The sequence below is a fragment of the Emys orbicularis genome, chromosome 8 (genome assembly GCF_028017835.1).
Source record: "Emys orbicularis isolate rEmyOrb1 chromosome 8, rEmyOrb1.hap1, whole genome shotgun sequence".
Taxonomy (NCBI): Eukaryota; Metazoa; Chordata; order Testudines; family Emydidae; genus Emys; species Emys orbicularis.
In genome coordinates this window covers 11562702-11590487 of record NC_088690.1, presented here as the reverse complement: position 1 = coordinate 11590487, position 27786 = coordinate 11562702, and the positions used below count along the sequence as shown (strand labels likewise).

At 41.7% G+C, this 27786-nt stretch overlaps 1 protein-coding gene across 1 annotated transcript in view; it reads left to right on the top strand.

Annotated features, from left to right (window-relative positions):
- SLC1A7 (solute carrier family 1 member 7) overlaps nucleotides 1-27786 on the top strand; it is a 90286-nt gene that overhangs the window by 47267 nt on the left and 15233 nt on the right. The window contains exons 4-7 of the mRNA XM_065409229.1: nucleotides 9301-9343; nucleotides 11408-11627; nucleotides 18273-18372; nucleotides 21915-22148. Of these exons, the coding sequence (XP_065265301.1) occupies nucleotides 9301-9343; nucleotides 11408-11627; nucleotides 18273-18372; nucleotides 21915-22148 (597 nt within the window). The remainder of the gene's footprint in view (nucleotides 1-9300; nucleotides 9344-11407; nucleotides 11628-18272; nucleotides 18373-21914; nucleotides 22149-27786) is intronic.

Below are 27786 nucleotides of genomic sequence, written 5' to 3'. Positions count from 1 at the left end.
AGGGGACTTATATGGCCCCATTACAATAGTATCTGAGCAGCTCAGTCTTTAATGGATGTATTCTCACAACACTCATGTAAGGTAGGGAAGTACTATTAGCCCTATTTTACAGGTAGAGAAATATGGCAGAGAGAGACAAAGTGACTTGCCAAAGGTCATACGGAAAGTCTGTGGAAGAGAAAGGAATGTTCTCCGTTTGTACAGTGCCCAGTACAATTGGGTCCAGGACTGGGCCTCCTAGCACTAGCACAATACAAATAATGAATAATAAGCAAGGCTCTTTGGCTTGGTCTTTCAATATTAGTTACAACAAATGATTTTTTGGGATGAAATTTGCTAGGCCCCCCCGGGAAATATGAATGGAAAATTATCAGCCATTTTTGTGTTACGCAAGAGCAGAGGGGGAAAATATCCACTTTTTAAAAATTCAGATTTTGAGTCTCTTTCCACTTAGATAACTCAAAATGGGCCAGATTTTCAGTAATTACTTCTGTGTACAAATCAGGTGGTTTAAATGTTACCTTTGCTAATTGCAGCTAGTTGGCAAATGTAAATGAATTACAGGTATACTTATTTGTACTCGCAAAATTGGAAGTCAGATAGAAGCCTATTTAAAGGTGAGCTGCCATGCCAAAAAAGAAAAGTATTGTCCTCTTAGTTGCTGTATGATGCTAAAGAAGACTTCCAAAGAGCTTTTGTTTTTTAATTAGTTAATTTTGTCTAAACTTTTTGTTCCCTGCTTCTTTTTTAAGATTTGAAATCTCAGGTCTTGACTTGCCTTTTCTTGCTAGAGGAGTGGAGAACTAGAGAGAAAGTGACCTCACAAGTGTCTGAAACCAGGGCTGCAGTTTTCTCAAGAGATAGGAGACAGTTTAGTCAAACTGTTTAAAGCTCTGTGTTTTTGTTTGTCTTTATAAAAGCCTTATTAACTCAAACTTCTGGCAAATGGTTGAGATAAAAGACCTGTAAAAATCCCATCTCCATCAGCTGAGGACTGGAAAAACTGAGATGAAGGATGGCTCAGAGACTAGGATGATAGTCTGGTGCTTGTGAAACCCAAGTTCAATTCTCTGTTCACCCACTGATCTACTGTGTGGCCTTGGGCAAGTCATTTAGTTTCTCTGTGCCTCAGTTCCCCATCTGTAAAATGAGGATAATACATCCCTACCTCTCAGGGGTTTTGTGAGGCTCTATAATTAAAGACAGTGAGGTGCTTAAATATTACAATAACAGAGGCCATATAACTACATAAAATATCTAAAATAAGAATATCATCATAATTGGCTGACATTTGAGCTCTCATTCTAACTCCCAGCCCTACTGCAAAAATGGGTAGGTCAAGACTTGAAATTCCTGATCTAAAGTACCAAACACCTACAAGAAAAAATTTGGGTAAGCAGGAGGATTTAGAATTTATGAGGCTACCTTTATGCATCATAAAAGGAGTAATAAATGGAAATGTTTCCCCCCTTTTGCAGGTCACCTTTATAAATCAGGCCCTTAAAGTTTGAGGTTGGCATGGTGCACTATTGTGAGGAGCACAGCGATCTTTTCTTGAGTTTTGAAGTGTGTGGTTTTGAGACAGTACCTTTCAGAATGTTCTAAGTGCTTTTTTAAAAAGACAAAGATCATTGCTTTCCTTAAAGAAATAAGTATGTGTAATCCACTGTTGGGTGTTTTACTTGTTCCTCTCAGTGCATCATTCCAGATAGGTGTGTGTTTGTCTGGCTGTGCACACATTCAAAGCCAATGTAAAGCTGAACCAGTTAAGCAGTACTCTGCATGCTGTGGCCAGCCCTCCCTCCACTATAACGTTTCTGTGATCAATAATTGTGTACAATACACGTCTATCAATACATCTGTCCAACAACCGGCATACAGAGCCCAATCATTTAAATATTAGGACCATATATTCATTAGACAAGCTGCATAAAAAATTTGCAACAAATTTGGGGATGAACACTCAAACGCAAAATATCAACATCAAGCCCAGTGTTTAAACCAACAGTTAGTATTCATGCCTCATCCTGTTGTCATAATCATGTTCTTTCACTTATGAGATTAAATCATGTTTCCATTGAAATCATGGGATCTTTGCCATACATCAGGGGGAACAAGATTTGTCCCATAATCTTAAAAAAACTTGAAATGATTTAGAGTCCTAAACATCTTAATAGGCTGCCTCCCAGTTTTGCATGTAAGGCTGAGTATGTCTGCAAATCTCTGCATGTGCCCTATCCATTAGCTGATTGCAAATGCAGGATTTGCATGCATTTTTATTCCTGTTCAAGTCTAAATAGACATCATGCCATTGTGATGTAATCTGGCTCAAAAACACCAAATAAAACAACTCAATACACTGAGGGTCAATTCTGATTGACCTACACTGATGGGCAACTTCATTGAAGTCACTGTGGTTTGCCTGGGAGGGTAAGTTAGTGCAGGCTTTATCCCCAGATGTTCATGAATGCTGCTAATTTAACAGGAATTAGAAGCAGACAATTGGAAACAGGGTACATATACAACCAAGCTTGAGGTGTAGTTTCCAACTTGGGTAGACATATGCGTGCCAGCTTTGGTTCACTTAGAACACTAAAAACAGAAATGTAGCAGTGGCAGCACAAACAACGGGACAGGCTAGCTGCCCTGAATACTGTCCCACCCGGGACCCTAGATATCTACCAGGGATGCTGCCCAAACAAGTAACTGAAAATTACACCTCCAGCTCAAGTGTAGGCATACCCTCAATCAGATTGGCCAGGTTTACTCAAGAGAGATTATTTACATAATTAGTTTTTAAGAGGATATAAATAATTTAGAGTGGGATCTGTTGCCTTCACTGGGAGCAGAGCTAGGCCAGCCCTGAGGTCTTTTGAAAAGCTTACCTTTATTTCCAAGCTAGACACTTATAGATTCTACTGAAATTGTGTTTCTTCAACTGAGGCAAGAGAGAGCTTTATTTCTTAATATTTACTGTAGTTTGGAGAAAGCCTCGGCTGTGTAGAACCCGGAAATCACACTTGAATCTGTTTACAGTGGGAGTTGAACAGTATACTAATAAAAGTTGGCATCTACAATAAGATTTTTTAGAGCCTATTAAAATACCAAAGGGATTAAGCTATGATTGAGCTTCTTTATACCATGACCTACTATAATGAGTCACCGGCATGGAAATCGATGTATATCTTTAATGGAAATACCTGTTAACTCGATCTCATTGCAAACTACCATATGTCATTCATTTCAGACCCACTTTAGCTCTGTCCCACCCACCCAAACCTGGTATTAACTCCTTTTTTAGAACTATAAATGACTTGACTCCTTATTTATGTTCACTCTTGTGCCACTCAGGCTGTGAATATGCCCTTTGCTCAAACTAGTCTGCTAACTGCACAAGGCCTTGTCACCCCCCCCCCCATGGTTGACTCCCACCTAAGGGGAAAGAAAACTCCAGGATGGATAATCAAAGAGGTTTCTCTTGCAGAGTTTCCTCCTCATTATTCTGTCAGGGGTATGTGACTTACCCATCTCTCCTGAAAAAGAAGCAGGGGGGCTGTCTCCAAAAACCAGCAGGTCCCAGGGGATTCACAGAAGCCAGGCCTTTCTGAACAGAGCCCTTGTGCCTATGCAGTGTCTCTCCACTCTTTGAGAGCACAGTGCCTGAAGGAGCCGTGCAGGCAGGACATCCCCTACAGCCATAGACTGGGTAAGTTAATGGTGACTATATGCTGCAGGTAGTAGGTGTGCCTCCCCCATGCCTTGCAGCCTGAATTTCACAGGGCCTCTACAGAGAGGGAACAGTGCTGTGAAGGTGTCACTGCCAGGCTGTTCCCCATCTCCTGCTCACCAGGATCTCAGCCTCTTTATTTGTGGAGATGAGAAAAGTGCCTAGAGCTGAAGCTGCAGCAGGGCAGGCTAGTGGAGTTACAGCCCCCAAACTGGAATAAAGCATTCCTTCTCTTAAAACAGGTGCAAACATTGTCTGGTGTAAAGGAACTTGTTTACTAAATAGCCTTGTCACGCCAGGACCCTGATGAAAATGAGCTGTGTTTTTCATGAAGCTACCCCAGTGAGTCAGCATTTAGCTCAGTCTATCATCCCACTCAACTAGCACCTGTATGGATTTTCCTGGATAAGCACTTTTTGTGGGGAGGGGGGAAATTGCTTTCTCTCAAAAATGCTTTTCAGTCAGAAAGCCATCAGACTGTCATCTTCCTTACCTGAGCCTAGTCTTCTCTGAGAGTAACAGGATGACAAAGTTCACTTCTCACTGGTTCCAGAATAGTGTGCAACAGTTTCACCCTAATGAAGGGGAAAAGGGTTGCGTTTCAGGGCAGAGCATTTCCCTGGATGTGCGTACTGCTCTGATCTGGGAAGAGGCAGGCAAAGCACAATTGGATCCATTAGGCTGAGCCCCGATTAGTGATTTTTATATTCTATTAGTGTCTTTTATCACAGTAATGAGGATTTTGATACCTCATGAATTCTGAAAAGCCTGTGGTCCTTTTTGCTGAAGGTGTGAGTGTGGGGGAGGGTGATATTATCTAATAGGATTAGACAATAGAGATGATCACTGATGCGCAACTATCATCCTCCCATGGGCACTGAAATGACTAATTTATTTTATCATGGTGGGCCAAATTCTGTCCTCACTTTCATTAATATAAATCTAGACTAAATCCACTGACACCAGTGGAGTTATTTGGATTTACAGTGATACAACCGAGCACAGGATTTGGCCCATTCTGAGGAAATTAAAGTATAGTCAGAAGTCAGTGGAGTTATTTCAAATGTTCACCAGTGGAACAGAGAGCAGAATTTGGCCCATTCAGTCTGGGAGCGCAATGTCGTAAAATCTCATTCCATGGGCAAGTTAGTGATAGAAAGGTAAGGGAGGTGCCATTTGATTTGTAAATATCTACAGAATTTCATTGGTGTCACTCTCTGTGGGATAGCAGGGGGGACTCGCTGCCACCTGCATGTCCTCCATTGGTGGAAATTTTGATAATATAGTGTCATTGGAAATGGGTCGAATTGGGTGTCATTCAAAAGCCCTTTCTCCCACAAATACAATTACCTAGAAAAATTACGTAAATTATTTCCATCAAGAATCATACCACTGAGTTTATAGATAAGGTTACTTATAAAAAAAAACTTAATCCCACATCACTTTAAGGTTCTGGTATTATTATTTTTATGCCCACCTGTGGGCCATGAAGGCCAAGAGTTATGCTGGAAACTTAAGAAATAATTTAAGCATCTGGTTCTATTTATTTAATAAACTTGGCAACATTTATGGTCGGAGACAGCAATGAGTCGCTCAGAGTGATTAATTGTTACTTGGTAAGCACTGACAAGGTGTTTGATTCTGCATGGAATATTGAAAGACACAGTCCCTGCCTTGAGGAGGCTACAGTCTGATGCCCCAATCCTACATTAAGATCCACATGGCAGATTGTTATGCCTGTGCAGAGTTATCATTGATGTCAATGAGTCTTTGCGGGGGTGCAAGACTCCTTGGATCAGACTGCAGTATTGGAACCATAAAGACAGGCAAAGCGCACATTGAGCTATACTAAACCCTCTGCAGCAGTAAACTTTCCTTAAAGGGAACTTTGCAAGAGTGGCAGGCAGCATGGCCTCTGAGGAAGCCCTGTGGCAAGGGATGCTCATGCCCTCTGCAGATATCACAGGCAGTTCTTGGGACACTCACCGATGTAGAAGACTGAAGCCTCTGGAAGTTCCATGGTAAAAAAAAATTCAAACCCTACTTCCCCAATTAAAAGATTCCAAGGAGACCTATGAAGCAGAAACTTGCAGAGTTTCCTGCCCCCATTTGAGAAATCTCAATGTACAGTAATAGAATGTGTCCCTAAAGCAGGAGTTTGTCTGTAGTTTCTCCAGAGATCTGATCCAGCCAACAAACTCCCATTCATCTTCCCTGACCATACGTCATGGTGATATACTCCTTAGCATTATTCCGTATTAGTCCAGGAGATGTACCTTTTGTGAGTTGTACTTTTGATTTTTTTTTTTTAAATTAAGAAAGCTGAACTTTTGGCTAATAGTGGATTTTCCCAAGCCAAGTAAAGCAGCTTAAAAAAAAAAAAAAGCCAAAGCTTTGGCAAACACATTCAGGTCAACTCCCTTGCACTAGATCATTTGGGTGGCTTTAGCAAGGCCGGTCTCAAAGAATGCTCAGAACGGATGACAATATATTATATAATATTGGAAGAATTCCAGACTACAGTATTATGAGGACCAGTTGTAATTCCTGCAGGATAAAGAATTATTAAAAAATAAAATGCTTTAATCCTCCATGAATTTGGCTAACATTTAATCTAGCTACTAAACATGGTATTTCCTTTCTCCAGCAGTCCCAATTTGATTTTAATACTATTAATTAGGGCTGCAGTATTGAGGCAGGAGACAGAAAGCACTATCAATTCAATTCACATTACTGTCTGAAAGCTACAGCCTGTATGTTTGGTTCATATTCAGAGAAGGATAAAAATCCTCAATGAGAATCTATCCTTGCAGATTAATTCTCCATCACACAGCACGTTATAATTTAATCACAGTGAGACTACTTTGCACTTATACAGCACCTTTTATCAGATCATCTCAAATTGCAAAACAAACATTAATTAAGATAGGGTGTCCTTAACAATCTTAGGGCAGAATCCTTCACTGGGGGGAGGGGAGGGATTTATATGGTGGTGGTGAGTTCTTTTAAGTGCTTCCCTCTCTCCACCACCCCCACACCAGTCTTTCCCAGATCCAGCTTCCAGCAGCTACTCTTCAAGTAATTTCTGATCTCAGCCAGGCTCTTGGAGAGCTGGGATAAGGAGCTGTCACAAACTGATGTAAAGGTGACGTACAGCTGGGTGTTGTCTGTATATTGCACAGTTTTGGGCCCATACTGGATATTTGACCACAGAGACTCACAAGTATTTATGGGGGTTAGATGTGACTAGAGAACTAAATGCTAAATCTCAGTATTTAGGCTTTTGTGTTACTCACAGAAGACAGACAGCACAGTGTTTACAATCACAGGCATTACTTACAATAGACTACTGTCTGTTATAAACAGTGACTGAGTCAATAAGGAATTGACTTAAGTTATACCAATATAAAGCACTCAAACTGAAATTAAAGCGTCCCTCATCTGTAAAACAGTGAGAGTCTGAAGCCTGGAAGCTGTTTTTCCTACACTAATGCGACACAGAATGTTCTTATTGCAACCCTACCAAATAGCAGGCATACCTTATTGCACAGGGCCCTCAGTTCAGGAAAACACCCCTATTCGGGACAGCAGTTAAATATGCACATGCATGAGTACTCTCCTGAGTAAGGATGGACAGTACACATGTGCTTAAGTGCTGTCCTGACTTGGGGCCTGAGTTGGACTTTCAACAGAGAAGTTCTTTGTTTAGTGAGCATTACAGCCACATATTTTCATACAAACTGAACATGAATGCATAAGATTATGCTACAGTATTGCTCACTTTAGGCTTATAAGTTTCAGGATGAAAAGAAATCCATTTAAAAAATAATCTTACCACATTTTAAAATTCCTGGGAATTTTTTTGTTCCCCAGTATTATAGAAAGTTCTTGATTTTGTGGTCCTTTTGCCCAGCAACAGAATTCTCACTGGAGCCTGGAGCGGGCATTCTTTCCCTCTTTCCTTAAAACTAGAAGTCTTTCTAAAAGATATTGTCTAGCTCAAACAGAGGATATAGACTCAATGCAGAAATTAGTAAGTAAGAGTCTATGACCTGCATTACCTGGGAAGTCAGAGCAATAATAATAATGGTCCCTTCGAGCCTTAAAAATCTATGAATCTCACTCTGAGGCCATAAGCGTGAGGTCTCTGTTTTGCTCACGCTCTCTCAGCAGTGGTGGAGGGTGAAATTCCCGATTAGCATTTTTCCAAAAGACACTGATTTTCTGCCCTGAAAAGCCTCATAAACATTAAAATAGTGACCATTTTAAAGAAATTGTGCAGCTCTGGTTTAGTGTCTTTTAATCAGGAATCAGATCCTCCTTTTGAAAAGCAGTCTGTTCTTGGTAAAGGGAACAGACATCAGAGCCTGCCCCACTTATAATTATAATGGGATTGACAGAAGCGTGGCAGAAAGTATTATTATTATTATTAACTATTATTAATCATTATTATATGTATTATAGTAGTGCCTTGAAGCCCAGAAGTAGATTGAGGGCCCCACTGTGCTGGGTGCTGTCCTGAAAATCTTACAATCTAAAAAGACATAACAGGAGTGGGAGAAATATTTAATAATAATATTTCCTAAGTCAACCGTGTAACATGGTTGCAAAAAAAAGTAAACATCATTCTGGAATGTATTAGCAGGAGTGTTGTAAGCAAGACACAAGAAGTAATTCTTCCGCTCTACTGCATGTTGATTAGGTCTGAACTGAAGTATTGTGTCCAGTTCTGGGTGCCACATTCAGGAAAGATGGGGACAAATTGCAGAGAATCCAGAGAAGAGCAACAAAAATGATTAAAGGTCTAGAAAACGACCTATGAGGGAAGAGTGAAAATATTGGGTTTCTTTAGTCTGGAGAAGAGAAGACTGAGAAGGGACATGATAATTCAAGTACATAAAAGATTGTTACAAGGAGGAGGGAGAAAAATTGTTCTCCTTAACCTCTGAGGATAGGACAAGAAGCAATGGGCTTAAATTGCAGCGAGGACAGTTTAGGTTGGACATTAGAAAAACCTTCCTAATTGTCAGGGTGGTTAAGCACTGGAATAAATTGCCTAAGGAGGTTGTGGAATCTCCATCATTGGAGATTTTTAAGAGCAGGTTAGACAAACACCTGTCAGGGATGGTCTAGATAATACTTAGTCCTGCCATGAGTGCAGGGGACTGGACTAGATGACCTCTCAAGGTCCCTTCTATGATTCTATGATTATTCCCATCTAGCAGATGGGGAACTGAACCAGAAAGAGTCTGAGTGAATTGCCGCAGGTAATACAAGAAGTCTGTGGCGGAGTCAAGAATTGAATCCAGATTTCCTGAATCCCACACCAGGTGTTCAGAATTGTGTCCTTAAACCTCTACTTTAAACTCGGTGGACTTGGTTCTCCACTGTTATGCCTTTTGTAGCCATTTACACCCATGCAGAGCGAGTAGGAAATGCTATGAGATCAGAGTGTCTTTTCTACCCTCTGGGCACTCACTTTGCACAGGTGACTACACAAGGGGGACACTGAGGACCCACAAGGGTAACTAAATAGCCCCTTGACAATGACTCTTTTATCTATTTCTTTCCAGGAACATGTTCCCAGCCAACCTTGTTGAGGCCACATTCAAACAGGTGAGTGTCTGCGCTGATGCTACAGAGAAGCCATCTTCAGGTAATTCATGCAGTGAAAATTTTTAAACAAAATTTGAGATTTGGTACTGTATATTGGTTCATATAGGCTCAGTACCTATAGTGACATCTGATGCGAATCCCTTTGAAGTCAATGAGAGTTTTTCCACTGACTTCAGTGGCTTTGTGTTAGGCCCATAATTAGTAATCACTTTACTATACAGGAGTATAATCAGAATCATTCAGCTATTTTAATAATCACTTGTTTTTAGGTCAGAGGAGAAAGTAGCTGGAATAGTTACCTATTTTGCCAGTGAACGGGAATTGGAGTGGGAGTCAGGCATGGGTTTGTTTTGTTGCCAGTTATTTGGCAATGATTCCTTCATGTTTTTAATTTTTTAAAATGCTTCCATACAGTACGCTGATGGGCACAATATAAATCATACAGCGCTTGATTCTGAGAGATGCTGTACCTTCAATAGCTATTGCAAGAGCCCTGCACTTCTGAGGTTCAGGCCTTAAATAACTAATATCCAACAAGCGCTGCCTATGATCTATGGACAGGCCTAGACTGAAATATCAATGTATGTAAATCACAATAATGGAGCCTGGAGCAGTCACAAGTGCCTTGGCGAAGTCCATGATTTAGGCTCCTACATGATTTACGGTAACATTTTTTAAAATGCCTATGTTCGTGAGTTGTGTCTTTAATTCAGAAAGTAGTGTCATACCATCCTATAAATCAGAGCTGCTCTTCCTGTTTTGATATTTAGTCATTTTGGTGAGGAAGAGTTTTAAATAGTTTGTTTTAGCCCTTTCCACCCATTTTGCTTGATTTCACCCCAATTTCCTAATTCTGTGGAATGTGGATTTTTGATTATCCTTAGTCCCCTGTGAAAATGATTTGAGCTCTGCCCAATAAATTGGATGTAAGAATATGGAAGGCAGGGAGAGAGAGTGTGAGAATACACAAGTTAATTCCTTATTTGCTCCTTAATTAGAGACGTTGGCCCAGACCCCAAGTTCTGGCTGAGGAGTGCTCACTGCACCTCAGGAAGTGGGGTGCACAGGCACCTCTAAGTCACCTTTGCACCTCCCAGAACCAAGGGATGACAAGGCCCTCATCAGGAATCATCAGAGCATAGGGACCCCCCAGCTATTGCCCCTTTTCTTGAACACACCAGGTACCAGGAAGGGAAGTGGTGTAGGTGCCGTGATGGCAGCTCTGTGCTACCAGACAACAGACATTTGCTAAGATTAACATTGGCTCTTAAGCCATAAACATATCAATCAGAAGGCCTGTGCCATTCTCTAGGAGCTCTTTGAGAGGGCTGCAAATATGACTTCTGAAACTGAACACTGTTGTTGCTGATCCTGGCCCTCATTGAATGGCATTAGGGAAGGGCAGAGAACTTTATATAAGTAAATCATATGGCAATAGAATCACTTTTCCCACCACTGAAATGCAGTCATCTGGCAGGTGGAAGGTATTTAAGAACACACAGCAACATTACACAAAAGGAAGTGAAGAAGGATGCTGAATCCAGTTAAAGCAATGTGGGAATTTATTTAGGCAGAACACCTTATCTAAAGTGGAGTTTGGGCAGGACACCTTATCTAAAAGCTTTGAGCAGGTTAAGTAAGAGGAATGGTTGGGTTTAATGCCCTTTCAAATGGGATATATTGCATGGAATCCTTACCTTTGGTGGGACAAAGGAAAAGCCACTGATTAGCATTTGAGGGAGTTATTCCTAGTTACAGATGAGAAGAGTGAATATAGAGGAATGCCAAATGTAGCCCTAGCAGGGTCCAGAATGTCTGCTGCCTAAAGTTCTGCTTGGGGGAGTTCCAGATTTTGTTATTTTTTTACAGAAAAAAAGGATCAGAGTTGTTTTTCCAGTAGCTTGGGAGGAGGGGAAGCAGTTTCTCTTTCTTCCACACATGCCCCTTCCTTCTTTAATAGACATTCTCCTTTCACAAGACACTTTGGAGCCCATTAAAGCAATCTGAGGACTCATTAACCCTTTAGTCCCTGATGACCCACCATAATATTCTGTGTTCTTTCAGTATCGCACCAAGAGCATTCCTATAATCAAATCCAACAAGGCAGCTTCTGAAAGCACCACTCGTCGGATCATAATATATGGGGTCCAGGATGAGAATGGATCCAATGTCCAGAATTTTGCCCTGGATATTACTCCCCCTCCAGAAGTGATTTACAAATCTGAGCCAGGCACCAGCGATGGCATGAACGTGCTGGGGATTGTGATATTTTCTGCCACCATGGGTATGTTTTAAACATGTTGGAGCAGGTCATGTTTGAATTGATCTGTGTATTGTTGTTTTGGGGGTTGGGTTTTTATTTCGGGGAATCAGGAGTGGGAGGAGAGTTCTTGTTTAGTATTCCTGATTATAATTATTTCCCACCTACCCGTCTCTAAACGTCAAGTCAGAAAAAGCATGTCCTAGTAATGTACTCCAATCCTTTAGGGATGAATCTTGTTCATAATCCTGGATGACATTTTCTTTTCATGCTCCTGATTGTTTCTATGCATGCTGCTTTCCCCACCCCCTTTCCTTTTAATTTCACTAAGCCTTTGCTTGGTTATTGTGTGCTTGCATTTGTAAGCTACTGAACTTTACTTAGGTGCCTTTTGCATATAGAGGGCAGTGAGGAACAACAGAAATGTCTACTGTATAGTTTTCATGTCTAACATTTGTACTTTGGGCTAAGTAGCCCTGTGGTTAGAGCTACGTACTGTTAAGCAGTGTACCCTAGTGAACCTTACCCCAGCTCTGATAGGTCTGTACCTACGAGAGCTAGTAGTGCTCGGCATGAGTCACTCCCTCCTGAGTAAGAAAGACAGACAGACAAGGCATTTAGTGCTTGGACTAAGAACAGAGGGAGGATAACAAGGGGACTCCTTCTGTTGCCTTGGAGTGCCACCACCTACCAGAATTAATTGACATTTGTTCCAGTGCTGCATACTACGGCTGTTCAGAACTTCAGGGATAGAACTCAGACCCCACCTATTTTAAAAGCACATGCATCTACCACTTGAGACAAAGGAAGATTAGCAGTATAGGGGCTGACACACAGCTGAGCAGTTCTGATTCTGTCCAGAAGGGGGCAGTGGTATTTCTAATCCACTATCCTGTCTCTAACCATGGCTGGAACCAGAAGCTTCAGAGGAAGGTGAAGAAACCTTTCAATAGGCAGTAACAGGATAATTGTGCACAGGGAAAGTTTCTTCTTAACTCCCTTTAGTTAGAGGTTGACTTATGCTTTGAAACATGAGGGTTTATATCCCTTTCCAGACTATTGGTTTTATCATTAGTAAAATCTGGATGTATTTGTTATCAATAAAAATGTCCAATTTTTAAAATCCTGTTAAATGCTTGCCTCCGTGATATCTTGAGGCATTGAGTTCCACAGGATAATTATGCATTGTGTGAAAAAATATTTCCTTTTATTAGTTTTAAATTTGCAGTTTTTTGCTTTCATTGAATGTCCCCTGGTACAGTTTTATTTGTACCATAGTTCAATGTTAGTAGTTATGTATTATCTAGGAGGCTTATCGTAATGGACTTTGAGAGCTCTTATCCATTTAGAATGTTCAGTTTTACCGGCCCGAAGAACTCAATAGAACTCTTTATGTTATCTAACTGCAGTAGGTTTATCTATTTATTTATTGAAATATTTTCTAACTGGACTACAATTTGAGTGAGAGGGAAGGGAATTTTATCCCTCCTTTAGACGTGCCCATCGTCCTTCTGATAATGGTAAAGTGATGATTTTCACATAGAGATGCTGATAAAAAGAATCCCTTTATCTGTGTTTATGATGCTGTGCTTGGAAGGGAATCTGTGCAGCAGATGTGGTTCCAAAAGCACCTTTGATTTTTCTTATTTTATGCATGGTTTGCATTAGCAAAAAGGGTCAAAATTCCAGTCTGTCAGTAGCACATTTTTCTCTCCCTTTTGTTTCCACAAGATGTGTAGTTCCACCTGCATCCTTGTTGGAAACCTGAGATCCCCTAATTTTCAACGATTTAATACTCAACCCTCAAACCACCTTGTCACTGCCACCAACTGTCCAGCCAAGAATTACTTGACAGGAGTCTCTTCACTTCTAGTGTTCATTAGATTAAAGGGGTTGCATATGCCATTGAGCCATGCAAACCATTCCTCTACTCCCCAGAGCTGAGCATGCTACCTCAGCAGTGCTTCCAACTTCTGCTGACTCAGGGATCAAGAGGTCAGGAGCTGCACAGCCACTAGACCACTGGGCTAACCTATAACCCATGTTAGCTGTCAACAGTTTTTAGATATACACACTTACATCTTGCCGTATGCCAGTTGATCAATTGGACCAAGGTAGAGGATGGTTGGTGGTTATGTCAAATTCTCCTGGCATAGTAACAGCACCAGAGGGAACTCAGCCGTGTATACCCATTTATTTCATGGTTGTAATTTTATACTTAAGAATCTGGAGACGAGCACATGTTGTGACACTCCTGAAGCCGGGGAAGGACGCAATGGAGCTGAAGAACTTCAGGCCTATATCACAACTATGTCATTTCTACAAACTGCATGAGCGTCTCATCCTAAACCACCTATCACCATTCATTGAAAAGCACGAGCAAGCTGGATTCCGCCAGGCAAGTCATGCACTGGTCAAGTGCTGAATATCATTCAGTACATCAAAGATGGCTTTGAAAAGGGTACGGTAACCGGCACAGTGTTTGTCAACCTATCAGCAGCATATGACACAGTGAATCACTGAAGGCGCCTCACCAAAGTATACAACATGATGAAAGATCACCGCCTCATACCACTGATACAGCCTCTACCAGAGCACTGACGTTTTACATTGTACTGTGCGGGAAGGAGAAAAAATGGCGGCAACAGAAAAATGGCCTACCAAAAGGGAGTGTACTCTCACCAATACATTTCAGCATCTACACGAATGATCAACCAATCCATCTCAGCACAAGTTTTATCTATTCTATCGACCCATGCATCACTGCCCAAGCCAAGGATCTTGCCCAAATAGAAACTACGCTAACATTGGCACTGTCTGGGCTCTCAGTCTGTTACCCCAAGACCCAATTATATGCTAACCCAGCCAAAATGCAAGAGCGTCTCTTCCAACTTTGGAATCATGAGGCCGATAAACAATGTAACATCATCTGGAATGGGGTATCAGGATTCCAGCAGTGGACAAGTATCTACCTTGGGGTGACACTAGACCTCACTCTCTCCTTCAAGGCGCACATGGAGAAGAAAAAAGGCAAAGTTAGCACCCAGAACAACACACTCAGGAAGCTTGCAAATTCAAAAGGGCGAACCAGTCCAGCAATACTAAGAGCCACCACATTTGCATTTTGCTATTCTACAGCCAAATATGCATGTCAGGTGTGGGAAAGATCAGCTCATGCAAAGGAGCTGGACCCTGTGCTTATTGACAGCTGTGCTACATCACAGGATGTCTAAAACCAACAAGCGTGAACAGCCATTATGTGCTTATTGGAATTGCTCCATCAGATATCAGGAGAGCGGTCACAAGCAAACTGGAATGACTACAACAGGTGGAAAATACCAGACATCTTCTACACAGTCACACCATGGCAGTTAGCCACCTGAAATTGTGGGAAAGCTTCCTAGATGCAACAGAACTGCTTAAAAATTCACCAACGGCTATATGGCTGGAAATGTAGCACACACAATTCAAAATACTCAGCGAGGAGATTAAAATGCACATCAATGTTGCTGAACACATTTACGCAAGTGCAGAGAAGGATTGGTTGACCTGACAAGTTTAAATTGCCTCTGAACAAGAGCTGGCAGGTCAACAGTCAATATGCGGCAGTGGGGTTATTCCAATGACCCAGACACGCGACTGCAGTGAAACACAAACCATGGAACATCTGTTGGTCTGCCAGCGCCTGGAGGAACCATGCATTATAAAAGATCTTGCCAGAGCTTCCGGCCAGGCCATATTATGTGCCTATCACTTGAAAAACATATGACTGTGATGGAAGGACAGGAGAAGAATTATATATGTGCATTAAAGGTTCGTTTTTAGATTGTGTTAGTTTGGTGGCTGTGGAAACACAAGATTCTGCTACTTAAGACCACCTATCTGTTTTGCTTCTAGGAGCCGGACAAATTGCCCATAGGGTATTTCTTAACAGGGTATTTCTTGACTCTTGTCAAGAGCTCTACATCACCTTCTTCCCATCCTAAGGAAAAGTGAAGGGCAGGGATCAAATGGAGGGTATGTGGATGGGGCTTGGAGGAAAGGGAAAACATCATTCCAAATATGTTATGTATGGAAATATCATAATATACATCAAAGTAATTCATTTGGCACTGGGTGCTTCATAGCAGTTCTGCTCAGTCATTGGGCCTGATTCTCATTTATACCAAGGCCCCTTTACACCATTCTAGCAAAGTAAAGGGGCTTTAACGTGGGCATAAATTATAGTTACACCCATTTTATGGCCCCCTTACACTGCCAGAGTGGCATAAAAAGAGGCTTTAGCATAACTGAGAATCCGGCCCATCCTCTCTTAGTAACAGAAACCTGCTTTTCCTTTTTCTGGAAGCAGGAGGTGGGTGGCTTAGCAATCTTAGCTCAGGAAGAAAGCCACATGCAGGACTCTTCTCAATTTCAAGGTTGTGTCTGGTTCTGGCCAACTCTGCCCCAAAATGGGCAATGGTGGCCAGAGAAGGGGTATGAAAAAGGCACTTAAAAACGCACTGATTCAGGGCCTCACCTAGGCAGCCTTCTAGGCCCCCAGCTGGGTGAGTGTGGCCTTGTTGGGGTGTGTGAGACGGATAAGATGTGAGAGTCTAGCACAAACTTTGAAGAATTGGAAATCATCTTATAAATCACAGAGAGTAAAAACTTTGCTTGGAAATGACTATTTGGGCTTCTTGCATAACGACTGCAGAAAGGGGCTTGTGCAAATGACAGTACAGTAAACTGGTGAGGTTTGACTGTTTAACATTTCTTGAAACCATCCCTTTGTGTATTTGGTTGAATAGTGAGGTCCTTTAAGACAGTGGCTCTCAACCTTTCCAGACTACTGTACCCCTTTCAGGAGTCTGATTTGTCTTGCGTACCCCCAAGTTTCACCTCACTTAAAAACTACTTGCTTACAAAATCAGACCTAAAAATACAAAAGTGCCAAAGTACACTAGTACTGAAAAATTGCTGACTTTCTCATTTTTACCATATAATTATAAAATAAATCAATTGGAATACAAATATTGTACTTGCTTTTCCATGTATAGTATATAGAGGAGTATAAACAAGTCATTGCATGAAATATTCGTTTGTACTGACTTTGCTGGTGCTTTTTATGTAGCCTGTTGTAAAACTAGGCAAATATCTAGATGAGTTGATGTCCCCCCGGAAGAACTCTGTGTACCCCAGGGGTACACATACCCCCTGGTTGAGAACCACTGCTTTAAGAGACCAGTGAGTCTCATACTCATCATTCAGCAGCCTCCAGTCTTACCTGCTATGTCTCCTGTTGCCAACACTTGCCATACTCAGACGTCAAAGAGTTTTCCTGTAAGCAAACCACAGTTATTCCTGTAAAATAAGAGGTGATCCATTCCCCCTCTTCATCATTCTACTAAGTTAGAAAGCTAAGACTCTTGTAAAGCTGCCATGGCTTAATAAAGCCAGTCTAGCTTAAAAAACTGAACTTTGTAATTAACATTCTGTTAGCATAAATGAGCAACATTGTTAATAAAATATAATGTGGTTTTGTGTCCGAAAATTTACAGCTAGATGAATATTAACAGGCATATAAACCCTCATCCTGCATGAATTGTTATTGTGAAATTGTTGGGTTTGACATCTAAGTGGCTCACTCCCCTGTATCAGGAGGGGATTGTCTTGGAACCATTACAATCTGGGACCTGGCCTGCAAATGCAGATGTGCGCTCCAAATGACAGACCATGGGCCCTCAGTCAAAGCAAACATTCTGTCCATCCAGAATAAGTGTTAGGGGGGTGCATTCTCACAACTTCGTTTTCTTGTAAAATCCTCTTCAAACATAAATGGATTTCTGAAATGCTTCCTTGAGTGATTAACATGATCCGTTACAATCCTCACAGGGGATCACTGCAGCAAATTAATTAAATAGGAACATGATAGATATGTTTATTATTAGGTATACATTATTAAAACTTAACACCATACAGAAAGTATAGAGTTACATAACTATTCGTGGAACTAGATCCCCTATCTTTATGACTGTTGGTTGCTATGAATGTGTTTGTTTTCTTTGCTGATTAGTCTTGTGCAGTAGTTTGGCCCTTCCTTGTATTCATGTGCATTTGCTTGATTCTGCTAAGCCATAGTGGCAAAAAGGACCAGTTGTGAGGGTGGCTTTTATCTTATAGATGCTCATCCACTAGAAACTGGACTGAGACCAAATTAATTTCACAGATGTCAGATGATGGCTTTTGGTCACTGCCAGTCGGGGCTAGATTTAAACTGGTGAGCCAAAAGAAAAAGGCTCCTTTTATCAATCCTACCCTAAAATACTCTCTCTCTCCGTCTCTCTCTCTATAATGTCAGTGTTGTTGCCCTCTAGTGACTGGTGCATAGAAGGTGAGGGATTTCCTAGTGGGAACTCAAAAGAGATCTCCGTTAGCTTAAGTGGTAGATGTCTGTGTTTGTGGAGCTGAAGAACCAAGGGCTGTCCCCCATGCCCTATGTGTGTTTGTGTGATTTATATCTCTGTGATTCTACAACACAGAGATTTGTTGGATTATCCCACTACCAATTATCTAACCCAGCTAGCCACCCCACACTTAGTTCACTTTGAGTTGCAGTAGAAAAGGAGTGTGTTGGGGATTTTTAAGAGTAAATGAGAATTAAAACAACAATAATGTGTTTGATTGCAGGTATAATGTTGGGCAGAATGGGTAACAGTGGAGTTCCCTTGGTCAGTTTTTGCCAGTGTTTAAATGAATCTGTCATGAAGATAGTGGCAGTTGCTGTGTGGTGAGTAGCTATTTTATCAAGCAAAAATATCACTTTTAAAAAGTTGAAGTATATTTCAACAGGAAAAAAATGCTCTGAGATGATGTAATCTTGTTTCCAGGCAAATTCATGAGGGACAACAACCTCAACTTTGTATGGTGCTAGCATTTGAAGGAAGTTATACAAACATTCCAGGCCAGATGCTGGTCCCTGGCTCTATTCCCTTTGCACCACTCCAGTGGCATAAAGAGGACAGAGAACTGCCTCAACACAGATGCCAGGGATTCCCCTAACAAAGGGGAATTCCCGGGTGCCATAAAGCAACATATTTAGGTCTATGCCACCTGCTCCAGATGTAGATGGCATGGCCAGTGGTGTGGGCAGGGGCATGAAGGGACAGAATCACAGTGCACTGCCCTCTGGCAATCCCCAACCAGCAGAGTAGGCCCTAAGGGACTACTCTAGCCAACATAACTTAGAATGTCCATAAATCAGATTGCGGGCAAGTTTGATCCCAGATCAGGAGAATGGAAAGGTGGCTTAGACCTGGTCTAACAAAAGTTAGCCCAGTAGAATTCATCTATTTTTAGCAGAGCCAGGCACACATCCATACTCATGTCTGTCTCCTATTGAAATAACCTCAGTTATTGCAAAATTGCTATTCCCCATTCTGGAGCAGTGCAAATCCCCTACCGGTGTAGTTATATCAACACAATAGCAATGTGGATGTAGTCTGACAGAGAAATAGCTATACTGGTAAAAAGTCATCCCACTACAATCCCAGCTGCACTGCTCCCTGTCTGGTAACCTTTTTGACCAGGGGTCAGAGTGACTGGAAGTTCACTTGGCTTTAAATGGCCAGTGCATGCTTCAGAGCCACACCTGTGGGGTTACAAGCTACCTAGTGTAAGAGAGAACATAAATCCTTACCAATAGAAGAAGTATGGCCCACCTTCATTCCCAATCCCAGGTCCCATGCCAAGCACAGCTCAGACAGACCTCGGGATCTGGCTCTCTGTTTTATGCAGTTTATACCATAGACCTAGCTGGCTGTAAATGAGCAGATCTGAAGTTAGGGTACTAGAAATATCCCTTACTGTACTTAGAAGATCCTGAAGAATATGCAAAATTGTAAAAAGTTCCAGGGCCTAGAACTTTTCAAATCCTTCCACTGATTAACAAAAATATTCTAACATGGGAGGAAAATTCCTTGAAAAGCAATAGAAATGCATCTGCCTAATAGTAGCCTTTGGCACGATAAAATAAATCTTAGGGTATGTCTACACTGCAATTAAAAACCTGCAGCTGGTCCATGCCAGCTGACTCGGGCTTACACGTTTCAGGATAAGTGGCTGATTAACTGCTGTATAGACATTCGGGCTGCAGCCCGAGCTCTGTGACCCTCCCACTTCGCAGGGTCCTAGAGCCCAGGCTCCAGCCCAAGCCCAAATGTCTATACTGCAGTTAAACAGCCCCTTAGCCCAATCTCTGTAAACCTGAGTCAGTTGGCATGGGCCAGCTGCAGGTGTCTAATTGCAGTGTAGACATACGCTTAGATTCACAACTTGGCTCTTGCATCTCCCATAGCCAGTGGCAGATTAGCACTGGGTCAATGGGGCCCATGCCCAGGGGCCCCGGCCAATTGGAGTGCCCCCTCGCCCCAACCTGCTCTGCCAGCCCAGCGCGCCTGCCAGGGAGCAGGGGAAGCCCCTGCGACCTGACCCCGCTCCCTGGCAGGAGTGCTGGGGGGTAGGTGGGAAGAACGACTGCAGGCAGAAGGGGGGGGAGGGGCCTCCAATTGCTCTGGTCCAGGGCCCCGCAAAAGCTTAATCCGCCTCTGCTCATAGCTTTATCCCTAAAACGCTGCTCTCAATTTCTGGGATGCTGTTGAAATTAAACGGGGGGGGGGGAGGGGACTTTTAAAATATAGTTGACATTCCCTCTTTACATCAATGTTGCTAATTTAAGAATGGCTCTTCAGCACTTTTGTGAACAGTCTTAATGAGTAAATATTGCTACTACATAATTAATACATTGTAGTTATATAGCACCTTCCATCTGAGGATCTCAAAGTGCTTTACTGTACACACAAAATACTGTGTGGTAGGAAAGTATCACTGCAGCAGCAGCGCCCACCTTATAACTTGTAGCCCAGAGGTTACAGCACTCGCCGGAAATGTGGGAAACCCAGATTCAATTTCCCCCTTTCTGCCAGAGGGGGGTGAAACGATTTGAATGGGGGTCTCTCACCTCGCTCGCACCCCATGACTGCTCCATTGTGAATAAATACTTAAACAGTCATGAAGAGAGAGAGAGAATGACTCTGTAGTCCAGTGGGTAGAGACCCTGCTCCACTCCCACTGCTCCAGTCACTGTTTCATTATTTATCCACACTGGAACATCTTCAGCAGGAAACAATGTGAGCAACCTCCCCTCCCCTCAACCAGAGTATCCCATAACGCAGTGGTTAGAGCAGTCTCCTGAGAGGTGGCAGACCCCTGTTCAAATCGAGAGAGGAGGGAACAGAACCGGGTCTCTCACAACCCAGGTGAGTGTGTTAACCCCTAGGCTGTTATAAGGTGGGTACCAGAACCACCTCCTCTTCCTGTTGGATTCTGAATGGGACATTATCTGGTAGGCAGGCCCTGAGCATGCCTTCTGGATCAGGTCCTATATGCAACTTAGGTGTCTGATTACCTATCTTGTCCTGGTTTGTGAATCACACTGGGGCTTAGGCAGGAGATAGGTATCCAGACCCCAAGAGTGAGGCAGCAGTGCATATGCCCAGAGGCAGAAAAATAGGCACCTAGGGAACTATTACCCTGAAAACTTAGATGCAGAGTGAGTTTAGGCACCTTCAGGGTTCAGCAATAGTTTTGTAGGTCACAGTGGATCCAAACCTGGAACTAAAGCACCTTAGTGCCTTTGTGGATCTGGGCCTTAAATACTATGGTGATGCGAACCTTAAAATGCATACATTGAGGGAGAGATTAGATATACACTGCTTTAATTAACAAATTGTATTTAAGTGTGTTGTGTGTGTCCTACTGGCCAGTCAGTAGAAAACAGAGTAGCAGCCGTGTTCTGTTCTGTATCCGCAAAAAGAACAGGAGTACTTGTGGCACCTTAGAGACTAACAAATTTATTTGAGCATAAGCTTTCGTGGGCTACAGCCCACTTCATCAGATGCATAGACTGGAACATATAGTAAGGATATATAATCTTCTTACTATATGTTTCATTCTATGCATTCCATTCCAAATACATTATTTCTTCCTATAAGGTGCCACACGTACTCCTGTTCTTTCAGTAGAAAACAGCATCATTGCTAATAATTCGATATAAAAACATTTCCCCAGAACTCATGAATGGAAAAGGAAGAAGAGTCCAATCCTGCAAGGTGCTCCTATGAAATTCTGAACACTCTCCATGCTTATTAAACACTGCGTGGTCAAGTCCTAAGTCTGTATCGAAATGAAAGTGCAGGAAGTGGTTATCTCACTAAATTGTTTGGTGGAAATGATCTGTCTCATAGCAATAAATCTCCCTCTCTTTTCACTTAGGTATTTTCCTTTTGGAATCGTGTTTCTTATTGCTGGCAAGATCTTGGAAATGGATGATCCTACAGCTATTGGGAAGAAGCTGGGCTTTTATGCCATTACTGTGGTTTGTGGCCTGGTGGTTCATGGACTGTTCATTCTGCCAATGATGTACTTCTTTATCACTAAGAAAAACCCCATTGTTTTCATCAGAGGGATTCTTCAAGCCTTGCTAATTGCTCTGGCCACATCATCCAGGTATTAAACACTGATATTACTAAATACCTATGAGGTCCTAATTAGAGCTGGCTGAAACTTGGAAGTTCAGGTTCGCAGGAAATGTCAATATTTCAAAATTTGATTGCATTCCGATTCTGAACCTGATGAAAAATTAAATATGGCCCCCAGGATCTCAGCAGCTGGTGAGTGAAATTGCTGCTATTTGGTGGGTGACAGCTGTGAAGCAGACAAGAATCATGTCAGTTTCGCTCAGTAGATGCTAGGGCTTCCAGAATTTGTGGTCCAATGTGCTAATTACTGTCAATATTATAAGCATCATTATCCCCATTCTACCAATGGGTAAACAGAGACACAGAGAGGTTAAGTGACTTGCCCGAAGTCACATGGAGTGTCTGTTCCAGAGCTGAGAACAGAACCTAGGAACTTCGATTGTCTCCTGGTCTACCTAGTCTACATTGCATCCGTATGTTCCTGAAATCATAATGGTTCCAACTAAGGCCATAAAAATTAAGGGACTGTCCGCATCTCTATTATAAATTTCATTTTACAGGATGTTTATAAAATTTAATAACTTGCTAACTGAAATATAGTACAGTATATTTTGCAAAGTGAAATCAGGAGCAAATTGTGTTTTGGCTGGCTTTATAAGTTCTAATAAAGTTTGAAAGTTTAAGGCTATTTTTTAAGTTTGTAGCTTCAGATGCGTTTGTATTCCCCAGACTCACAGATGATGATGATCTTACAGTCATAGATATTAATGTTGGAAAAGACCTTTCAGGCTCCCTCTCAACCCTCTTCCCTGATCCCACTAAGATTTCCTCAGTCCTGGTTCTGAAAACTTATAATGCTGGTGACTCAACATCCTCACTAGGTCATTTATTCCATTACTTAATTCCCCTTACTGTAAGGACATTTTCTTATCTATTCATCCTGTATTTTTCTTTCTTTAGGACTTGTGCCTCTCATTGTTTTACCTTTCTCAGCTCTAGGAAAAAAGTGTTCCTGCCTCATCTTCCAGTTTGTACTGTAGAAAGATAATGGCATTTTTCACCAGGTTAGATTCCCATACTTACCAAGTGTGGTCATACTGGGGCTTTATAAAATAGGACAGTTACTTCCTTTGTCATACAGTAGATTCTCTTCCTTCACATTTGTGAGTTCATAGCCAATGCATTATTCCCCTGATCTTTTCTGCCTCATTGCTTTCTAAACAGCTATTTCCTCTTTTGATTGAAGCAGGTCATTATTTCTTCCTATTCGTATTATTTTTGGTTTCTCTCATCACCTGTCTGCCTCTATCTCTGAGCCCATCAGATCATTCTTCAAGTATTAGCTACCTTCTCTGTAGTTTAGTCTCTAAATGTACGGGTTGGTCATGATATCATGAATTTTCCAAAGTTTCTTTTCTAAAATGTACCAAAATCATAAGTCATAGATATATGGCAAAAGTCAGGCCTGATTTCTAGTGACCAAACTACAGACCCAAATGCCTAAATTGTGTTTTGTGTTTACACAGCCTTCCTCGATAGTCTGCACTGGCATTGCAGACAAAAGCAGAAAATTGTGCACATTCTCAAATGACTCTGTGCATAGCTTTGTATGCTGCATGTACAATTGCCCGTTTGCAGCAACAGATGCATTTTTTTGCAAGTGCAATGTAGATTTTTTAAAAAAAGCAATACATTATTTGGTGTTTTTCCTCTTAAATGGTAGCATCTTGTGATGAGATAGTTGAACTTTTCACCTTGGTTACAGTGAGAAGAATAGATACTGCACATAACTGAGTTGTTGCCAAAAGAACATGCACAAATAATTGGTTTTGGAAAGTAAAGTTGCTTCTTCTGACAGTCATCACATCTGTATCTGATTAAGTAATACTTGTCAAAAAGGCAACATATTAATATTAATAATACAGGCATTGGATTATCAGATCATTTTAAAGCAGAACAAAAGGTTGGCCTACTAATGTGTCTCTACCGTATGTTTCTGCATCAGTGCATGCCTACATCTAATGATAGACAGAACACTGAAAATCAGTGTTCTTGTATTAAATCCAGCCACCACCAGGGGTGGAAAGATTTCTTTAGTTAAAGATCATAACTATAGAAAAGACATACCGTGCACAAAAAGTGAGACAAATCACTCTTGGGAGATTTCCCTGTTCATGTCAAGGGCCAGCTGTTTTCCTTGCCTATTACTATTAGTTATTATGGTAGCACTTGGAAAACCCATTCAAAGATCAAGGCCACACTGTACAAATACCTAGCAAAGATAGTCTCCATTCCAGCGAGCTTACACTCTAAGTGTCAGGCAGGATACGACAGGTAGACAAGACACACAAATGGGAGTGCAGATGGGAAGGATGAAGTGTTTTAAATACAGATTATACTAGATAAAGCCATGGCCAAAAAGTAAATTATTCTTCACCTGGCTCTTTATATGTAGCAACACTAATGTAGACTGACAAAGCTTAGAGAGACTCTAGTGGATAATTCATCTTTTTACTGAATTTAGTGTTAGTGAAAGATGATGGAATGATAGATCAGGAATCTAAATACATCTAGCTAACCACAAATCAGGTAAAACAAGGCAGTGCCAGCGCAAGCCTCCCCACCCCGACTCCTTAATTTGCCTTAGCTTTGTTTTTCAAGGATCCTTTCTGAGGGTCGTTCCCCATAGCTAATTTAGTTCTTGGCACCTCGACCAAGACTGCAAGTAAGGGTGCCACTTTGTGGAAATGGTGCTGGTAGCATTGGGATGTGAGCACCTGTCCACTACAGGAACTGTAAGCCACCAAACAGTCATCTCATTGCAATGACTTCACTGACCTAAGCATAACTGGAACCCATACCCTATAAGTGAGGGGTTCTCCATCGAACAATCAGTCCCCATGTGCTGTCCAGTTTTATCACTTTTGATGCCAATGACATGCTTAGCATTTGTATGGAATGTCAAACATATAGGGCAAAATTCTGACTTCTTTGCACATATATATTGGTGGAGGGCAGAAAGGGCAGAAGTTTCTTTTACCCTCCTCCTTATCCCCCCAAACAGTGCACCCATACAGGACCATAGTAGAACATGTATTTGTTTCCTTACATGCTTGGCAGGGGGTCCCAGTGACATACTAGGTAGCATTCCATAGCCCCAAAAGGGCGAGGCCAGCTAGTTTGGGTGTTGATCCCAGGCTCTTAGGCCCTGGGACATTGTTTGGCTTTGGTGACAGGCACTAAGGGAGGTGTAGCAATGAGGTGTGGTCCAAAGTATGCTGTAGCCTGGCCCCTCTGAGCCATCCTGCCTTGTTTAGTCAGCTTGGCTCAGGGAACATCTGTCACTGTTACGATTCCTCCACCCAGGCACCTCTCGCAGTGTGAAGGACAGAATTTGGCTAATAGATAGAATGCCCCTTGGTTTGATTATAATTTCCCTAGGACATGTAGAGGTCTTTTTTTCTCCATGGTCATCTTTCTACAGCGTCAGTGAATCAAAGGCAGCATCTTCTCAATAGTGCATCCCATCAAAAGAAGCAGTTCTCTTTTCCCCTGCACACAGAGTGTAAATAAAATGTGAACATTTCAAGGGGCTTTTGCTTCTTATGAAACTCTGAGACCTTGGCTCTTGTGCAGTGTAAATTAAAGACAGATTTAACAAAAGGGGGTGTAACTTAATTCTTGATTAAGTCAGCTTGTTGACTTTCTGGAGCAATAATAAGAATTAGGATTCATTTGCAAGATAAACAGGCAGGGCTAAACAGCTGGAGAAGGAGCTTTTTCTATAGAGACTGGCTCTTCTATTTCTTTGTGGCCTACATTAGCGCTTTGCATGACTGAAATATTGGTTTGTATTCAATCCTTGCCCCTGTACAATCACTAAAATGGAGTGGGATAAACCTATAGCTGTTTTGCAATTGCTTGTCAGTAATACAGTCCTGAGTGGGACAAGATGCCTCCTCTCTTTACTAATGGCTTCAGGAAATCTGAAGAATATTTAGCTATTTAAAAACAGTGCTTTAGATTTAGCCTCAAGGTATGGGTTAAGTGTTAAAACCTAACAGTTTCCTCAACATTTGACATTAGACCCCCAAAGCTGCTTTCACTAACACTCAGGTCAGGTCTACACCAACAAGTTAGATCAGCACAGCTACTTCACTGAGGGGTGTGAAAAATGCTAGATTTGAGTTTCATTTAAAACTGCCACGTATCAGAGGGGTAGCCGTGTTAGTCTGGATCTGTAAAAAGCAACAGAGAGTCCTGTGGCACCTTTAAGACTAACAGATGTATTGGAGCATAAGCTTTCGTGGGTGAATGCCCACTTCGTCGGATGCATGCACCCACAAAAGCTTATGCTCCAATACATCTGTTAGTCTTAAAGGTGCCACAGGACTCTCTGTTGCATTTAAAACTGCAAAGTTTAGGACAGGCCTTCAGAGATTAGTGATCCTTTTGATTGAACTTGGGCCAATTTTCAAGGGAACCTAGCACAGTCTATGGTTCCCAATTGAAACCATGCAAAACTCAGTAGCTTCATGTCTTATCAGTGGCTTTATAACCTATTGGACTGAAAATAGGCCCCATAATTAAAAATTGTAGGTTTTGCTGAATTTTGCTTTAATTTTCAGATTTGTTTGAGCCTGAAACTGAAAGCAAAGTTTAAGGATGTGAAACAAGAAGAAAAGGTTCACATAAACCCTGCATGAAGTAGAATTTTCAAGTTTTATTCTGCTCTTCTGAGTGGGCTGCTGTCTGTCTGAACATACAGTTTCCCAAACTACCACCAGTATATCCTAACTGCAAGACAACATTTGGCTCTTACCTCATCTTTAGTGGGACTTTTTAATTATTCTTAATTTGGCATTTGGTAAGTAGTCTGTAAGGTGAGAAAGGGTGGTGAAGGATTGTTCTTAACATGTTGTGCCCTCTGGATGCATTAAACTTATAATAATGTAAAAACTTTGAAAAAAGAATAAACATTTTCCCCTCCTCTCCGTACAAAGAAACACAAGGATTCATTGTAAAAGAAGCTGTTGAGTTGTAAGAGATGATGTTTTTATAAAAGGGGTGGATGTCACTGCAGAACTCTAAGTAGCTCAAGAGTGGTAATAATGGATTTTAAGTTCATTATTATTGGCAGCTATGCCTATGGTTGAACTGCCTAAAACTGTCCATTATAAGATGTTGGTTTCTGTTTTACATTTATATTCCAGTAGCACCTGGAGGCCAACCAGGTCAGGGCCCCATTGTGCTCGGCGCTGTACTAATCTATTGCAAATGATAGACCCTGCCCTGTCTTTTCGATTGAGTTTACAATCAAAGAGACAAGACATAACTGATGGATGAGATGAACAAGCAGGATGTGGTAAAGGACAAGGAAGAGGAGAAGAGAGAACAAAAATAGGATGTGTGCAATTCTTGGCCAATCAGGAGCAGTAATTTCAATTTGCCCCCAACCTAGCCATTCTCAGGTTTGTGATTTCTAAGCTGTTCTCCAGCTCACTAGGGATCAAAATGTGCTAGAGTTATATGGCTGCTTAGTGGTGTGTGTGAAATGAGTCGGTGGTCTCTGTCTCCGGGTATGTCAACACTTAAACTGCTACCGCAGCACTGCGGAGGCACTTCAATGTAGACACTGCCTAGGCTGACGGGGGGGTTCTCCCGTT